We start from the raw sequence: 16127 nt of genomic DNA on the forward strand, positions 1-16127 counted from the left end.
CCCTTACCTGCTTCAGGCTTCCCGCGAATCAAATGTTCGCGGGAAGCAGGGGAGGGGGCGGAGTTGGGGCGGGGACTTTGAGGAAGGGGCGGAGTTGGGGCGTGGGCGGGGCTGGGGGTGGGTCCGGGGTCCGGTGGAGTGTCCTCCTTTTGGATGCTCGAAATATGGTAACCCTACCTATGTTCCATATGCCAGAGGGGTTGAATGATCAAAAGAGCCTGTCTGCAGAAGGTAGAAGATGTTAGTGGATCCAGGCTGCAGTGGTAATTCTGCAGTATGCACCAACCTTCCCTTGACCCCAGGAAGTTGCTCTGCAAGGACTTTGTGGGTATGCAGGGAAAAGGGAGTGGCCGCTTTTTGCAACAAAATTTCTTGAGGACTTGGGAGGGTGAGTGCAGGGTTTTAAAGTCAATGGAAACAGCAGGAGGGGCTCTCACAGCACCAGCCCAGAAGGAGAGGGTACTGGCGGGGGGGGGGAGCACTTATCCAAGCCAGGGAGGGGATTAGAAGTTCTCCCTTTGTTTGTAGTAGTAGTGTAGTGGAAGGGGTGGTGCATTTCCCCCACAATTCCCCCTTACTTGAATCCCTGAATCTGTGAAAGCTGACCCTATCTCTGTTAAATACAGCGGGGAAGGAAGCTGTTTTCCTGTGCCGGGAACGTCTTTGAGAGAGTGAAAAAAATGTTCCAAGTTGGGATAAAAATTTCAAACTTTTACAAACTGGAAATTGGAATTGCAACATTTCATTTAGAGAAGTTCAAATTTAGTCAATTTTTTCAATTTCAACCTTGTTTTTTTTTTAACTTTTTTTTTTAAGACTAAAATTTCAAAATGAAAAGTCATTTCAACTCAAAACAAAATTTTCTGATTCAAAAATGTTGAAGTGGGACATTTCTGACAATTTTGGAATTTTTTTCACCACTTTTTTTTTTTTTCTTTCTTTTTGGAGTCAGGAGATGCATTGGAACTGCACCTGTTTCACAAACTGTTTTGGATGCAACAAATAGGCATTTCCCCCACCCCCCTCCAAAAAAATTCACTGAAATTCCCAACCAGCCCCAGTGTTTACTCACTGATCCCACCAGGCCAAGATCTCTTACACCCGTAACTGTAAAATATTGCACCGTGGTCATGATGCCAGAAGCTAGGAATGTGCGACAGGGAATGGATCACTTGGTGATGACCTGTTCTGTTTGTTCCCTCTGGGGCATCTGGCATTGGCCACTGTCAGAGGACAGGACACTGGGCTGGATGGATCTTTGGTCTGACCCAGTATGGCCATTCTGATGCTGCCCAGTGCAGGTGTGGAATGGAACAGGCGCACAGGGTGGCTTGGCCCTATGCATGTTGAGCACATGGCTGGGATGCTCCCTAGCACTAGGATTGAAACCACCCATGGGAACAAATAGCATGACGAGGGTCTCACTTAAGAGAGAGGAGTATGTCTACACTGCAATCATAGGGTGTGTCAGGACCCACAGCTCATTGTACTCAGTTGATTCAAGTTAATGAACCTGGCCTCCTGACAGGATAAAGACTCTAGCAGTCAAATTCTTAAGCCCTGCAGCCTCCCAGGTTGCTGGCTGCTCTGTAGTGTTCCTTGCCCACAGCTGTGTTTCTGGTTGCACATCCTGTTCCTGTTTTTTGGCTCCCTCCTCACTCCTGGCACTTGCTCCTGCCTCTGTCCCTGGTCCCCACACCTGATCTCTAGCTCCCAGTTCTTGGTTCCTGCTTCAGCTGATACTCTGGTTCCGACCTCTGACTTCCGGCTCTCAGCTCCATCTCATTCCCAGCTCCTAATCTCATCCTGGTCCCCTGGTTCCGCCCCCACCCCAGTTCTGGCTTGCTCTCTGGACTTGGTAACTTTCTCCTGAGTTGGGTTCTGACTGTATGCCCGGTCACCCAGTTCCAACCATTAGGCAAGTCTGTGCACAGTCCATTCCTTACAGGATACAATTACAGCTTCAGCTGACTGTGATGCAGCAGGAGAGTGAGAGATGGGAGCCCCAGGATGATCAGGCCTTGTTCCCTGTGGATTAAGGAGAGGTTAATTAGAGCACATGGAGCCAATTAAGGCCAGGCCAGAGACCTAATAACCCCCTGCTTCAGTCAGACAGGAGGTGGGAAGGAGAGCTGACTGTAGTCTGGAGGGGTACTGTTATTGACCAAAGGATCAGAGTACCAGGGGAAAGGAAACCTGTGCCAGGGGGAGTCCCTCTGCTCGGGCAGGAAGACCAAGAGAAACCCTGTCCAAGGGCAAAGAGGGTAAGAAGTCCGCTAAACTGAAGGGGATGGGACCTGGATTAGGGGGCAGACCCGGGTCCCTTCTCACACTCTGCTTCTCCCCGACCAGGGCACTAGCAGAGCCATTGACACCCAAGAATAGGGGCAGGGGCAGTGCCCTGACCCACCACACTAAGAAAAAGCATGGGACCCACCACCGGAGTGTGGGCCATTTGCCACATGATGTAGCTGAGCTAGCTTTAATCAAGCTAGGCCAGGTCCCAGAATGTCAGTGCGGCCTAGCCACATGAGTAATTACCCAGGGTTCCAGATGGATTTGTAAAAGCCACACTGAAGCTTGTACTGCTGTCTTCATTGATCTGGGTCCCGAGCTTAAACCTAGTTAGCTATCTCAAGTACATCAGCTCGAACTGCAATTGCACCCTGTGACTGCAGGATAGACATACCTACGTTTCCAAAGATGCACCTGTTCTCTGGCCATGCCCCCTTTTCAGCTGAACTCGGGTGACAACACAAGGGTTTGAGACTTGTCAAATGCTCAGACCTACCAGCCCTCCAGTATAGCCTTCATTTGCAACTGCGCATTATGTAATTGTTGCCAGATCAAAGATAGCAAATATTTGGGGGCAGAGCCTCAGATGGTGTAAATCAGTGCAACTCCATTGGCTTTTAATGGAGCTTTGCTGACTTACACCAGCTGCGGGCAGCAGAACAGGCCCTGGAAGTTTTGTCATCTGAAAATGTCACAAGTATTCTTCCATCCTGTATATTATTGGCTCAGATTGGGCTGCTTTCTGCTTGCAGTTGAGGCTTTCTAACAGCAGATGTCATGTTTGTATAACAGAACAATGGGGATGTACAAATATACTCTGGAGTTTATATGCTATGGCTGGCAGGAGTCTATGTTAGAGTAAAGATAGAGAGCAACATATTCATAGATTCTAGGACTGGAAGGGACCTCGAGAGGTCATCGAGTTGAGTCCCCTGCCCGCATGGCAGGACCAAATACTGTCTAGACCATCCCTGATAGACATTTATCTAACCTACTCTTAAATATCCCCAGAGATGGAGATTCCACAACCTCCCTAGGCAATTTATTCCAGTGTTTAACCACCCTGACAGTTAGGAACTTCTTCCTAATGTCCAACCTAAACCTCCCTTGCTGCAGTTTAAACCCATTGCTTCTGGTTCTATCCTTAGAGGCTAAGGTGAACAAGTTATATGCTATTGCTGCATACATGCGCTATTGTCCGGAAGACTGGTCCAATTGAGAAGCAACTCTTGAGCATTGGGCGTTTGCTTTACTCATTTCAAAGTGCTCCAATACTATGATGATTGTGGTCATATAATTATCTATATAGCCACCAGCTAGATACATTAGCTGGATAGACCAAGTGAAAGAAGGTGGATTTTTACACCAAGCATTTAGGGGTTTTATTCTCTCTGATTCAGAGCAATTGGGCCATTTCCTCAGCTAATATAAACTGAATTCAATGGAACTATGCCAATTTACATCCGCTGAAGATCCATCCCATTGCATTAATACAAAACTTTGCTGGGCACTTTGAGCAAAATTTGGAGTCCCGTGGATTTTATAGGATTATAAAGTATCCCACTCCTCTTTCATATGTATTATGTGCAATGGAGAATGTTCTACAAAAAATACTCTGTTTTTGTTAGAACATTTTAATACAGAAATCTTTGTAAATACATTATTTATAGGTAATAAAAATAACATTTTAAAATCTTCATACACCATGTTTAAACTTGCTTATATTAAATACATCTCTAAATACAAATGGAGAAGAAATGATCCCATAGTAGGAGACGCAAATGTTCTCACAATAAAGTTGAATCTAAAAATAAATGTACACCCAAAACTGACAGCTTACAAGGCAAGTAACAAAACATTATCATTTCATAGCATTGTTCTTTATTTTATAGTGCTTGATTGACAGCCCAAAGGAAATCACAGCATAAAAGGAGGAACGGAGATTTTTCACATTTTTGTTTTTGTTTCAGAGAAACAGTGGGCAGGTCAATACTTCTATCTACCTCTTTTTTTTTTTTTTTTTTTTTTAACGTAGCTGTTGACTATCAATAAGACTTTTGTAAGCCAGAATTTCAACTAGTGCAAATTGGCACAACTTTGCTAATATCTATGCAGCTTAGATTTACACCAGCTGAGGATATGGCTCATTTTAAAGAACAGGCCAAACGGAGTGCTCAGAACCTGATCGGGATTTGAGTTAGGAGGCGATTCCAAATTTCACGTGGAGGCTAATTCAAGGCTATGACTTCACTTCGGTGGTTCTCTAGCCGGGAGAAGATCTCCCTTAGCGACACTTTTGTGCTCAGGTGGTGGAAATCTGCCTTCCTGAGCCACATCCTAACCAGTTCTGAAAATGAAAGGACCATTCTGCTTTTGAATCTGACCTAGAACCAAACTTGGTTCAAACTGGAACCTCTATGAAATTTTGGGTGCTTTGGATACAAGGTTAATCTTATTTTTTGTAACATTTTTCCTTGACACATACTCCCATGTGCTTTAACCTAAATATATTGATGCTAGTAACATCAATCATATCAATGCCACAAGTATCAATAACAGCAGTGCCAGCAGCCCAGAACTAATGAACAACCTTCTAGTAACATCTTAGTGTGCAAAGCCCCATACCCAGGAGCAGTCTTACAATAATAAATCAATGTGCCCAGCCTAGTACTCATCAGCACACTTACAATAATACAGCAGAGTGCAAAGAGTAATCCTACAATTAAGAAAATACCAGTGTGTCACTGCCAGGGCCAGCTCTGGCTTTCTGGCCACCCCAAGCAAAAAAAAAAAAAAAACGTGGCAGCCAAAACGGCAAAGCAAGAAAAAAAAAAAAACCCTGCGGCGTGGCCAGAGCCAGGGTGCAGAGGGACTCCCTGCCCTGCAGATGTGCCCCGGCTAGCGGGGTGGAGGGGGATGGAGCAGGGGGGAGAGAGAAGGGGGGCAGCCAGGGCTTCAGCGGGGCGCTACCACGCGGCCCCTCCCGGCTAGCGGGGGGATGGGGACGGAGCGGGGGGAGAGAGAGAAGGGGGGCGGCCAGGGCTTCAGTGGGGCTCTGCCACGCGGCCCCTCCTGCCGCACCGCCTGCCGGGAGGGCTCCGTGCCGCTCCAGTGGGCTGGGAGGGAAGGACACAGGCTGCCCTGCTGGGCTTGCTGCAGCTCGCTCCCGTCCTCCACGCCGCCGCCCCCTACAGGGCGGCCGGAGCGGAACAACAACAACAACCAAAAAAGCGGCCGTGCCGCCGTAGGATTGGGTGGAATGCCGCCTCCTACAAGCTGCCGCCCCAAGCACCAGCTTGCTCGGCTGGTGCCTGGAGCCAGCCCTGGTTGCTGCTGGAATGGAGTGGGTGAAGTAGATATTTCTGGAACTAAGTGGTGAATAAAACAAATTAAGGGATTTTATTTCATTGTCCTTGGAGTTCAATTATGGCATCTGAAGTTCCATGTCAGGCTGGCAAAGCATGCTCTCCAGGAGACCTGTGATCCAAGCAACTAGCTGGTTGACTCTCATACAGTCTCTGATCATGTCTCCAATCTTCCCAACTCAAAATGGCTCACTGTGGGGCCTTTTAAGTGATTGAGAATAAAGGGGTACTATAATCCCAAAGGATCTTTTCCAAATCAAAATACTTCTCAAGCATTGCCAATCAGTGTAAGAGCTAATGAACTGACCAACAGGAAGGTAATCCAGCCTCATGCTTCAATGATACAAGCTGACTTCCTCCAAGGGTCAGGAAGGAATTTTGTTCTACTATGGACAGCTTTGCACCTCCTTTTGAAACATCAGGTATTGTTCACCACTGAAGGTAATGTTGGGTCATTGATCCAGCTACTTTGATGGTCCTTTAACTTTACATGTAGTTTGCAATTTACAGACTTTCCCAAATCTTAGACTATAGAATCATAGGACTGGAAGGGACCTGGAGAGGTCATCTAGTCCAGTCCCCTGCACTCATGGTAGGACTATTATTATTATAATATAAGGTATTATCTAGACCATCCCTGATGTGTTTGTCTAAGTTGCTCTTAAAAATCTCCAATGACAGAGATTCTACAGCCTCCCTAAGCAATTTATTCCAGTGCTTAACCACCACCCTGACAGTTAAGATGTTTTTTTTTTAATGTCCAACCTAAAACATACACTGAGCTGGTTTAATAACTCACATATGGTCTACCCCTCAGTGCAGTTTGCTATTCCCCTAGCTTTTCGTCAGGAAAGCCAGGAATGGCAGGCTGATGTCACTATCCAAGGACTACAACATTATTTGAAAAAAACACGTTTTCTTTCAAGGAAATTGCTAGTCCATTTACAAAAAAAAAAGTTATTGGTACTATCATCATTTCCCCTTGGCAAAGGCAGGAACCACAAGGTGAACAGAGATAGAAACAGTCCCTCAGAATGTCAGGAATCTCGCTCAATTCTTCTTCAGTAGCTTCATACTCTGGGTTTGACTGGTGGTTTTAAAGCCTGAGTGAAAACAAACAAATGAACAAATCAAGTGACTGGCACAAGATTTTCCACAAATTCTATTCAGCATTGCACAATGTGGTGAGATGCATTGTGGGGGAGTGGGATTCATATCTCTGTAGCCTCAGAATAGCCATTGCTGCAGATTCTAGACTTGATGGACAAATGGTTTGATCTTATATTCCAGCAACCCTATTAAGAGCCAGATCTCGTACCTTTACTCATTCTGAATGACACCTTACTCTGAGAATGGTCCCACTGAATCACATGTTGTATAAAATGCTCCTCAGCATGAGTAAAGGTAATTGAAATTTGGCCCACAGTTCTACAGAATAATTTTTGTATTGCAGTAGTATGTAGAGGCCCCATTATGCTAGACATTGTACTCATATATAGCAACATGACAATCCCTGAATGAAAGAGTAATCATTCAAAGGCACCGACTCTGCAGAGACCTGTGCACATGCTGAGACTAGTCAGATGCTTAAAGTTAAGCATACAGGATAAGTCTCTGCAGGGTCAGAGCCTAGATCGTGTGCAGAGTAGTGCTGCTAAGATTCTGTACTTTTATCACAGGATTCAAACCTTTCACTGTAATGCAAACAGGAGAAGAAAATTAGAAAGTAAAAGCATTTTAAATACCAACTACTGGACTGTGCTGATAACAGTTTTGACAGCTCTGTGTGTCCAAAAATCTTGGTTCTGCGCTGCTCCCCCATTTCTCCCCCCAAAGTAAGCAGACTGGATTCTCTTTGTCTTCACATTTTTGAGCCTTTAAGGAATCATATTTTATATCTCTTCTCCACAGCCATGAGTGCTAAAAACTTACTGTTTTTGAGTTTGTTGTAACATGACTCCAGGAGGATGGGCCTTGTGGAAAAAAATACCAGGAATCCTGCAGCTCACAGTGAAATCCTGAATTGGCAGCACTGTGTTAAGATTTTTCTTGATCTCTATTTTGCCTTCAGTCATACTTGGAAGATCATGTGTATGGTGCACTTGACTTACCTGTGGTGGGGGTGCAGGTTTGCCCTTAGGGACTGGTGAAGGAGTGGACTTCGTCTGTGCTACCTGTGACAAAAATATAGTTGTTTTCCTTTTAAAGTGAGTACAGAGTTGAGGTGCTATTGAGGTTCTCTCCCATATTTACCAAGACATTTCCAGAGACAAAAAGTAGATAAGCAAGTAGCATTGTGATCCTAAATATCTTTCCCCTACACACATAACAAATGTAAACAGACAGAAATACACGTCTTGATTCTGGAAAGCACTTAAGTATATGCTTAACTTTATGCATGGGATATAAATTCATCTCTATCAGCAAAGGGTGGTCAGTAGGGCTATTCAGCTACTTAAAGCCAGGCACGTGTTTGAGGCAATGACTGAGGAAAGCATCTCTATTCTGGATGGCACTTAAGCACATGCTGAACTTTAAGCGTGTGCTTAAGTCCCATTTGAAGTCGATGGGACTTGCGCTTAACTTTAAACACATGCTTGTGCTTTGCTGAATCAAAATCTTAATGAAAAATCCTTGCTTGTGCAAGCTGTAGCGTTGACTGTGATGGGATTACTAGCAGGAGAAGAAATTGCTAGTCTGAATAAGGACTGGAGGCTCAAGCCCAGTGACAGCAAGAGTTTGAGTGGTGGTTTGGTTGGGTATTTTGCTTTTTAGGCAAACTTCCTGGCCTTTTTCTCGTTTACACCAATGGTGCCTTTCTACAGCTCTGTTAGTGCGATGTGGCCTTAGTGTAAATGCAAACCAGACCCACTGTGTTTAAAATTATTTTCTCCTCAATTGTATTAAAATATTATCAATGACCTCTTCTCTTCAGTATATCTGAGACCATTTTAGTGACTACTCGACCCGCTATACATAGGAACACTGCAAAAATGGGACCTAACGAATCTATTAATTATTTGTATCATTAGCCATCCGAGTCACGGATCAGGACCCCAATGTGCTAGGTGCTTTACAAACACAGAACAGAACAAAAAGATGGTCCCATCCCCAAAGAGTTTACAATCGAATTAGCTTCCATCAGTTTTAACCATAAAACTAGAAACTGAAAACACTGGCTAGTGTCCACTACATCATGATTATATCACATGTGTAACTTGGTTAGATAAAATACATGAGAAAAGAATGGACCAGGATTATGGAAGTCTACTTACAGAATTGCCCATGCCAGGAGAAAAATCTGGTTTGGCAGTAGGAACTGGAGGTGGTGGAATGGTTGGCTTTACGATAGGCTGAAAAAGAAGAAAATAAAATGTTTGCTCTGAGATATTGTGCGTGAGAGAGAAAAAACATAAAGGCCTCTGTCCCTAATTCAGAATTGTCCCAACCTTACAAGTCTAGAGATGAAATCCTGGCTGCATTGAAGTCAAGGGGAGTTTTGCCATTGATTTCAATGGGACCAATATTTCACTCTTCTTTAAATCCACTTACGAGGTTCTCACCATTTTTGTATTTTGGTGGATGGCTGGCCTGCCATTGGATCTCTCCTCTGGGATATTCTAGGGAGCAACAATAAGTTACAATATGTTAGTGTTGCAGAACAAAAAGGCAGCTTACAATTTTCTGGCAGACAACATGCTGAACTATTAACATCAAACAGCTGAATATAGCACAGATTGTAGTACTTGACATCTAGGACGCTACTGATAAAACATATCTGTTCCCCCAGGCTTTTACCAGAGGGGATGTGGTGGCAAATTGAAGTTGGAGTTTTTGTCCTGGTCTTCTCTTTAATCCTTTGGAGCTGATGTATCAGTTTAACTATTTGTGTTTTTAATTGCTTTATAATTGATGAGCATGCACCTGAAGATGGGAGAGGGGTCTTTTTATAAATATCAAGATAAATCCAATCCAATAAGCATTCTTTAAGGTGTATACTCTGCCTGCAGCCTTAAACATTCAAGTCTATGAACTCTAATCATTGTAGCGCCGAGATTATTTTGCTCTGGCTCAGATGTCGCCACTAGAGATGGGCCTGAAACACACAAATTTGGATTGGGAGGGGGGAAGGGGCACAAATTTCCCAAAGCGTTAGGGATTGTTTAGATCTAGAGCTTTGTTTTGGGCCCATTTCTAATCACAATAGGGCCAATCCTGAAAGATACAAATCACCTACTTCGTGATGCTGAGCATCCATGAGTAGATGATGTGGCACTAAGCATTTTGTGGAATCGGGCTCAGTCCTGTCTCTTGGCCAATATTTACAAAAGCCTTATTAAAGTGGCATGGCTTTGTATATTGAATCTACCCAAAGGACTTGCCTAGGAGGCAAATGGAAGTCTTTCCATCGTGTCAAGCTCTTATAGCTCATAGGTGGCCTCATAGCAAACTCATGAAGGTGCACAGAAACAAGTCCATCAAGCAGACAAACAGAAGACTTGCCTAGACATACTGTGGAATTGAAAATTGGTGTAGGAGTCTGTAGACCTGGGATGCTTTGCAGTTGTGCATATATTGGATCAGTAGCATATGCTTTGCAGTTGCGCATATATATATATATATATATATATAATGGATCAATAGCATATCAAAATATGTGATGATAATCTTTTACTCTCTGAGGCCTATTCTTCCATGATATGCACATGCAAGTCCCCTGTTAGCATTAATGGGAGTTGGACACCCATCATCAAAGAGGAAAGATCTCCAAAATGTATTGAAGTATATTAGAGCTAAGCAAAACTGGTAGCAATTTTTGCACAAGGTATATTTTTATTTGTTTCTAGTGATTTCACACCCATTACATTTTTCTTTCCCGCAAAATTTAAAGAAATTACTATCTCTGCATCAAAAGCTTAAGATTTCCATGTTCGACTTTTTGAATTTTGAAAGGGTCCGTTTTCCTGTGAAAACTTTGAAACCTGGCAAACTTTTCTGTGAAATGGGCTCCGTTCTTCAGCAAAATGAGAGAAGCATTAAAAGGTTGAGAGCATTTTCACCTTTTCTTGTGCATATATCACCTACTGCTGCTAGCAATTAAAGGCCAGATAGGAGCTCACAAGCTCTCACTGTTGGGCAGCTATTCAGTTATTTTCTCAGTTGCGAGTTCTTTGTTCCTGACTGAGCAAATTCCTTAGGCATATGCTTAACGTTAAGCCTATGAATAGTCTCATTGAATAAGCAGATAATGAACAGATTGGCTAAGTAGGTACATGAGTGCTTTGCTAGACTGGGATCTATAATCCTGGGATGAGTTGCCAGTGTCCATTTTGCAAGGAATGCATTTGTTTGGATATGAATATATTCTAGACAGCAGGCGTGGGCTGCATTATTCCCTCTTTCTAACCATCTATGTTAGCCCTGAAACAACACAGAGGGGCCTGATTCAATGTCCACTGACATCAATGGAAGTCAGTCCACTTTCCATGGACTTGGGATCTGGCCCCAGCGGGGGCTGACCATTACATCCCTTTGAATGCTGTGTTTGGCTTTATCAAAAATAAAATTGTTTTTTTTTTTTGTTTTAAAGAAAACAGTCTCCAGTTGTGCTTACAACATAGACTTGTGGCTTGTTTGCCTGGTGTGGAGGAGTGGGAAGGAGGAATCTTGTGTCGTGGACCTGAAAACAGGAAAAGAGAAGCAATTTGACATGAGCCTTACTTTAAAATCTTTATCTTGCTTATTGATTTTGCTCGCAGCCCCCCACTCCAGACTGACAAAGTACAGAAATTAGACTCTAAGCCAACTGGTCTACCCACTAAGCTACACTCACACCCTACCAAAGCTGGGAATGGAACTCAGGAGTCCTGATTCCAAGCACTCTGCTCTAATCACTAGATTAATCTTTAGACTCAGGCCCTTATTAATTATAGAAGATTAGGGTTGGAAGAAACCTCAGGAGGTCATCTAGTCCAATATCCTGCTCAAAACAGGACCAACACCAACTAAATCATCCCAGCCAAGGCTTTGTCAAGCCAGACCTTAAAAACCTCTAAGGATGGAGATTGCACCATCTTCCTAGGTAACCTATTAAGTAACTGCAGATAAGTTTTGAAATTTTAGCCATTCTATTACAGTGATGCGATAATATATGTGGTGCACCAAGCAGTCTGTAACTCAACCATACATCCAGATTCTCACCTGGACAGGTGCAGCATTCTGTCTTCTCTTCTGTTCTTGCCCTGAGAAGCCTTGGTTTGTCTCTCCAGATACACCTCTGCTCTGGCCACTACAAAGACATTCCATGTGACTTATAATTTGCACTTCGGTTTGTATGTGTTATCTCAATTGTCTTAAAAAAAGAGGCATTGTACCATGGAAAGCATTCCGCATGTTGAGTTTAAATAGCTGACTTACTACTGACTTATATAGCAGTTTACTTTTTTAAAGAGCAATGTATGGACATTAATTAGTCCTGAGAGATCAGGGTGAGACCATGGCATTTTCAGGTTCCGGGGTTGACATCTCACATCCTTCCTGCACAGTTCAGAGAAGCCTGGGGGAGCTAGGAGCCCATCTCCTACTGAAAAGCTCCAGCCTAAATTCCTTCAAGATTTTTTTGATTCCAAAAGGATAAACATGGTACCTCTGAACTTGCTTCTTCTTAGCGTTTCGGTAGCGGATGATTAAAGCAGCGCTTATCACAATGACGGCAAGGGCAGCTAGCACACCGGCAATGATGGCGAAATCTGCAGAGATGATACATTGCAATATGTGACTGTTTCTCAACAACACTGAGAGGTAGCATAGGCATGTAGATATGGCCTCCTCATTTTCCTACGGTAAGGGCTTTCTTAAGGCTAAATTGTGTTCCTGTCACAAGCAGCCACAGGAGGGAGACAGACTCCACTCTGTTCTTCTGCATGACTAGGTAGTGCTGTGTCTAGCTGAATCCTGGGTCTGGGCATTTAAGGGGAGAACAAGAATTGCATGTCTGCTCGATATTCACTCATCACCTCCCAAGGGAGATGGGCGGAAGGTTGGAGAGTAGATCAGGACATTGTGTCAGCCAGAGGGCTGCCAGGGGGAGGAGGATGTGTTGCAGAAAAGGCTGACGCAGCATATTGCTCCAACCAATGAAAGATGGAAGTCCAGAGAAATAGTGATTTGGAGTGGTGTCTCTGAGACACAATTTTCCGTCTCCCCAGTGCCTCTCCTGCGGATGTGTAATGTCAGATTGTCGGTACTGGGAGCTCAGCCTTCAAGCTCAATTTCGCACATAATGACCTTAAAAAGCTTCCTATTCAATAACACAAGTTGGGGAGAGGGCAGGTGAGGACTTAATAAAATTCAGTATGTTTGGGTGTTTCTGTCTTCAAAGCATTTTACACATACTAATCCTCACAGCGCCTCTGTGGGACTCTGGACCAAATTCAGAATTGGTGTAGAAGGCTTTCCTCTAACCAATCACAATAGGTATGCAGCTGCTTACACCAGTTCTGCATGTGACCCCCTCTGACTGCAATTTAGCTTTTTATTTTGTTGGAGATACTTGAAGGCAGGAATGAGTCATCTTCACTGCTTAAAAAGGTGTTTCTACCATGGGGTGACTAACATATTAGCTATCCTGCTGTAAAGTTCTAGTGGAGAAAACGCACCGTAGTTTTACCACGAGGCAAAATTACGGGAAGTCAACTGTGGGCAAGCGGTTTAGCGTTGTCCTCACCTAGCTACTCTGTGGTAAAAACTACAGGGAGATGGTCTCTACCAGGATTTTACAGGTGTAAAAAACACATTTTAAAACAGTGAAGACAGAGCCTCCTTCCTTCCCCTCCCTCCGCGATGTGCCAATTCTTTAGGGCTATCAGAAATAACAGCTTTTGTTAGTTACTCAAATAAGCAGCTATGACAGACATGCAGAGAGCAGATACGTGGGGAAAGAAGGTGCTGTCTCCTGGTCTACACTAGGAACTTAGGTTGGTATAACCGTGTCATTCAAGGCTATGAAGAATCCACACCCCTGAGCAAGATAGTTAAACCAACCTAACTCCTGGTGTAGATAGCCCTAGGTCCATGGGAGAATTCTCCCATCAACCTAGCTACTGTCTCTCTGGAGGTGGACTACCTACCCTGATGGGAGAACCCCTCCCGTCGGCATAGGTAGTGTCTTCAGTGCTGCAGTGTTTTAAGTGTAGACAAGCCCTTATGGTCATAGCTTCAGCTGGTGCAAATCCCTATTGTTTCACTAAAGTCAGTGGAGCTGTGCAGCTCACACCAGCTCGGTTTGGCCCACAGTTTATTGTCTGACCAGTATCTCACTTTATCACAGCCTACTCACATTGAACTGTTGTAGAGCTATCGCAGTTGGGTGGTGCCCATCCTTCTTCACACTGGCATACCAGTTCATGGTCACACACCTAAGGAAACAGAGGTCTGATATTAGTCTTTAAATCAGGGTCAAGAGAGTGAAGAAGCTGGCTTAATGCCAGTGGCTAGTGTTAATCCACATTCTTACCAGTGTAAGAACAGAATTTGGCCCATTATACATAAGTATATCAGGCCTGATTGAAAGCCCATTGAAGTCAACGGGGATCTTTCCACTGCCTTCAATGGGCTTTGGATCAGGCTTTCAATGATGGTCCCACTGCAGTGAAGTGTAAAATTCCTATTCAGATGGATGAGAAGTTAGCTCACGTAATCATAGTACTGACTTCTTACAATGCACATTCACAGGCCTGATTCTCCACTCTCTTGCACCTCGTACAGTCCCGTAACCCTATGCAAAGCCAATGCAGAGTGCTCCATGTCCATCTCCATGGCATTTTACACCAATGTAAATTACTACACAAGGTGTGTGGCAGCAGAGAATCAGGTCCTACATCTCTAGACCTCTGAGCACTTTATAAAGGAGGGTAAGGCCTGGCCTATGCTTAAAATTTAGATCTCTCTAACTACATTGCTCAGAGGTGTGAATTTTTCCCAGGGATAGAGCCCAGGTCTCCTTCCTTCCATCCAGTTTGCTACTCCAGGACTATGTTCCCTCCTAAAAATCATTTATGCTATCATTGTATGTGATCTCCTAAGCAAAGGTACTGATATATTATTGGGTTACACATGCTCCTGTGAAACCATAATTTGTTAGTCTCTAAGGTGCCACAAGTACTCCTGTACTTCTTGCGGATACAGACTAACACGGCTGCTACTCTGAAACCTGTGAAACCATAGGAAGTTTCGGACTCGGTTCATTTGGATTCTTTCATTTGATCACACGTTCCCAACCCCTTGGACTTAAAAAAATCCTATAGCTGTTACTGTAACATCATAACTGGGCTTTAGTTCACACACAAGAGCTTTTCTTAGTGTCATTGGCAATAAGACTCAAATCTTACAGCATGGCCATTGCACTTGGCGGAACAGTTGGTTGACTTGTAGGCTCTCTCGATATCAACACATTGTCCCTTGCTGCACACCTGAAATGCAAAGTGCATGTGTGATCAACAAGAAGGGACTTTCAGCTTTCATAAATTGCATCACAATGTAGTAATTGTCTCAACTATAATGTGGTGAGTAGTGTAAAGGGGCATTAAAGTGTGTGTACAAATGTATTTTACATAGATGTAAAAGGTCCTTAATAGAACTAAGAATCAGACACTGTATAAAGAAAAAGAGTGTGATTCTCAGTTACACCAAGACCACTGTACACTGCTACAGCAGTTTAAAAGGGTGTTAAAGTGGGAGTCTATTATATTGACTCCACATTTCAAGCTACAGCAGCATACAGGGGAGTTCATGTAAATGAAAATTGGGGCCCAAAGCGTTATTTTATTGTACCTAGGATTGGTAGAAATGTTATGAAACTGGAAATTTTGATGTCATTTTTCATTGAAACTTTGAATTGTGAATAGGTTACTAAAAAGGGAAAATGTGTGTTTATATCAATATCCCCCTTCCCTGTTTTCCAAACCAGCTTTGACTGTGGCTAAGAGGTGTTACTAAATCTTTTATATATCGTGTGCTGAGTTTGTACAGCACCTAGCACAATGGGGTTCTGGTCTATGACTAGGGTCCTGAGAAACTACCCCAATACAGCATCCTCACATTTATCTGAATAACCTGGGCTGGGGGGGCCAGAGATTTTATTTGGATAATCAGGTGTTGGGATAATCAAGATGGCAGCCTTTCATCCCAGTGCCCTTAGTGCTCTCTCTTGCAGTCGGAAACAGCTGGACAGGGTATAGACTTTGCTGTAATCACAAGTCCCGCGGCCCCGCTCCCCCCGGCCAGAGCGCAGCAAGTCCTGCAGCCCCGTTCCCCCCGGCTGGAGTGCGGCAATCCGAAGTGCCGCCAAAGACTCAGAGCGCCGCCTGGTAAGTACAAGCCCCACGAATCGGCCCCGCACTTGCTAAAGCCGGCCTTACCAGCGGCTGGGCAGGGGGTTCCACTGTGGGAGAGGGTTGCGTGCATTCC

General features: G+C 44.0%; 1 protein-coding gene across 1 annotated transcript in view; it reads right to left on the reverse strand.

The window, feature by feature from the left end:
* Window positions 1-6308: 6308 nt before the first annotated feature.
* The window catches only part of LOC117872949 (zinc metalloproteinase-disintegrin-like ohanin), a 43620-nt gene continuing 33801 nt past the window's right edge, over window positions 6309-16127 (reverse strand). Inside the window, exons 17-25 of the mRNA XM_034761833.1 lie at window positions 15050-15130; window positions 13999-14077; window positions 12307-12409; window positions 11862-11949; window positions 11275-11340; window positions 9224-9280; window positions 8936-9013; window positions 7772-7834; window positions 6309-6763 (exon numbers count right to left, since the gene is read on the reverse strand). Coding sequence (XP_034617724.1) covers window positions 6731-6763; window positions 7772-7834; window positions 8936-9013; window positions 9224-9280; window positions 11275-11340; window positions 11862-11949; window positions 12307-12409; window positions 13999-14077; window positions 15050-15130 — 648 coding nt within the window. The 3' untranslated portion in view covers window positions 6309-6730. The remainder of the gene's footprint in view (window positions 6764-7771; window positions 7835-8935; window positions 9014-9223; window positions 9281-11274; window positions 11341-11861; window positions 11950-12306; window positions 12410-13998; window positions 14078-15049; window positions 15131-16127) is intronic.

The sequence above is a fragment of the Trachemys scripta genome, chromosome 2, assembly GCF_013100865.1.
Source record: "Trachemys scripta elegans isolate TJP31775 chromosome 2, CAS_Tse_1.0, whole genome shotgun sequence".
Lineage (NCBI taxonomy): Eukaryota > Metazoa > Chordata > Testudines > Emydidae > Trachemys > Trachemys scripta.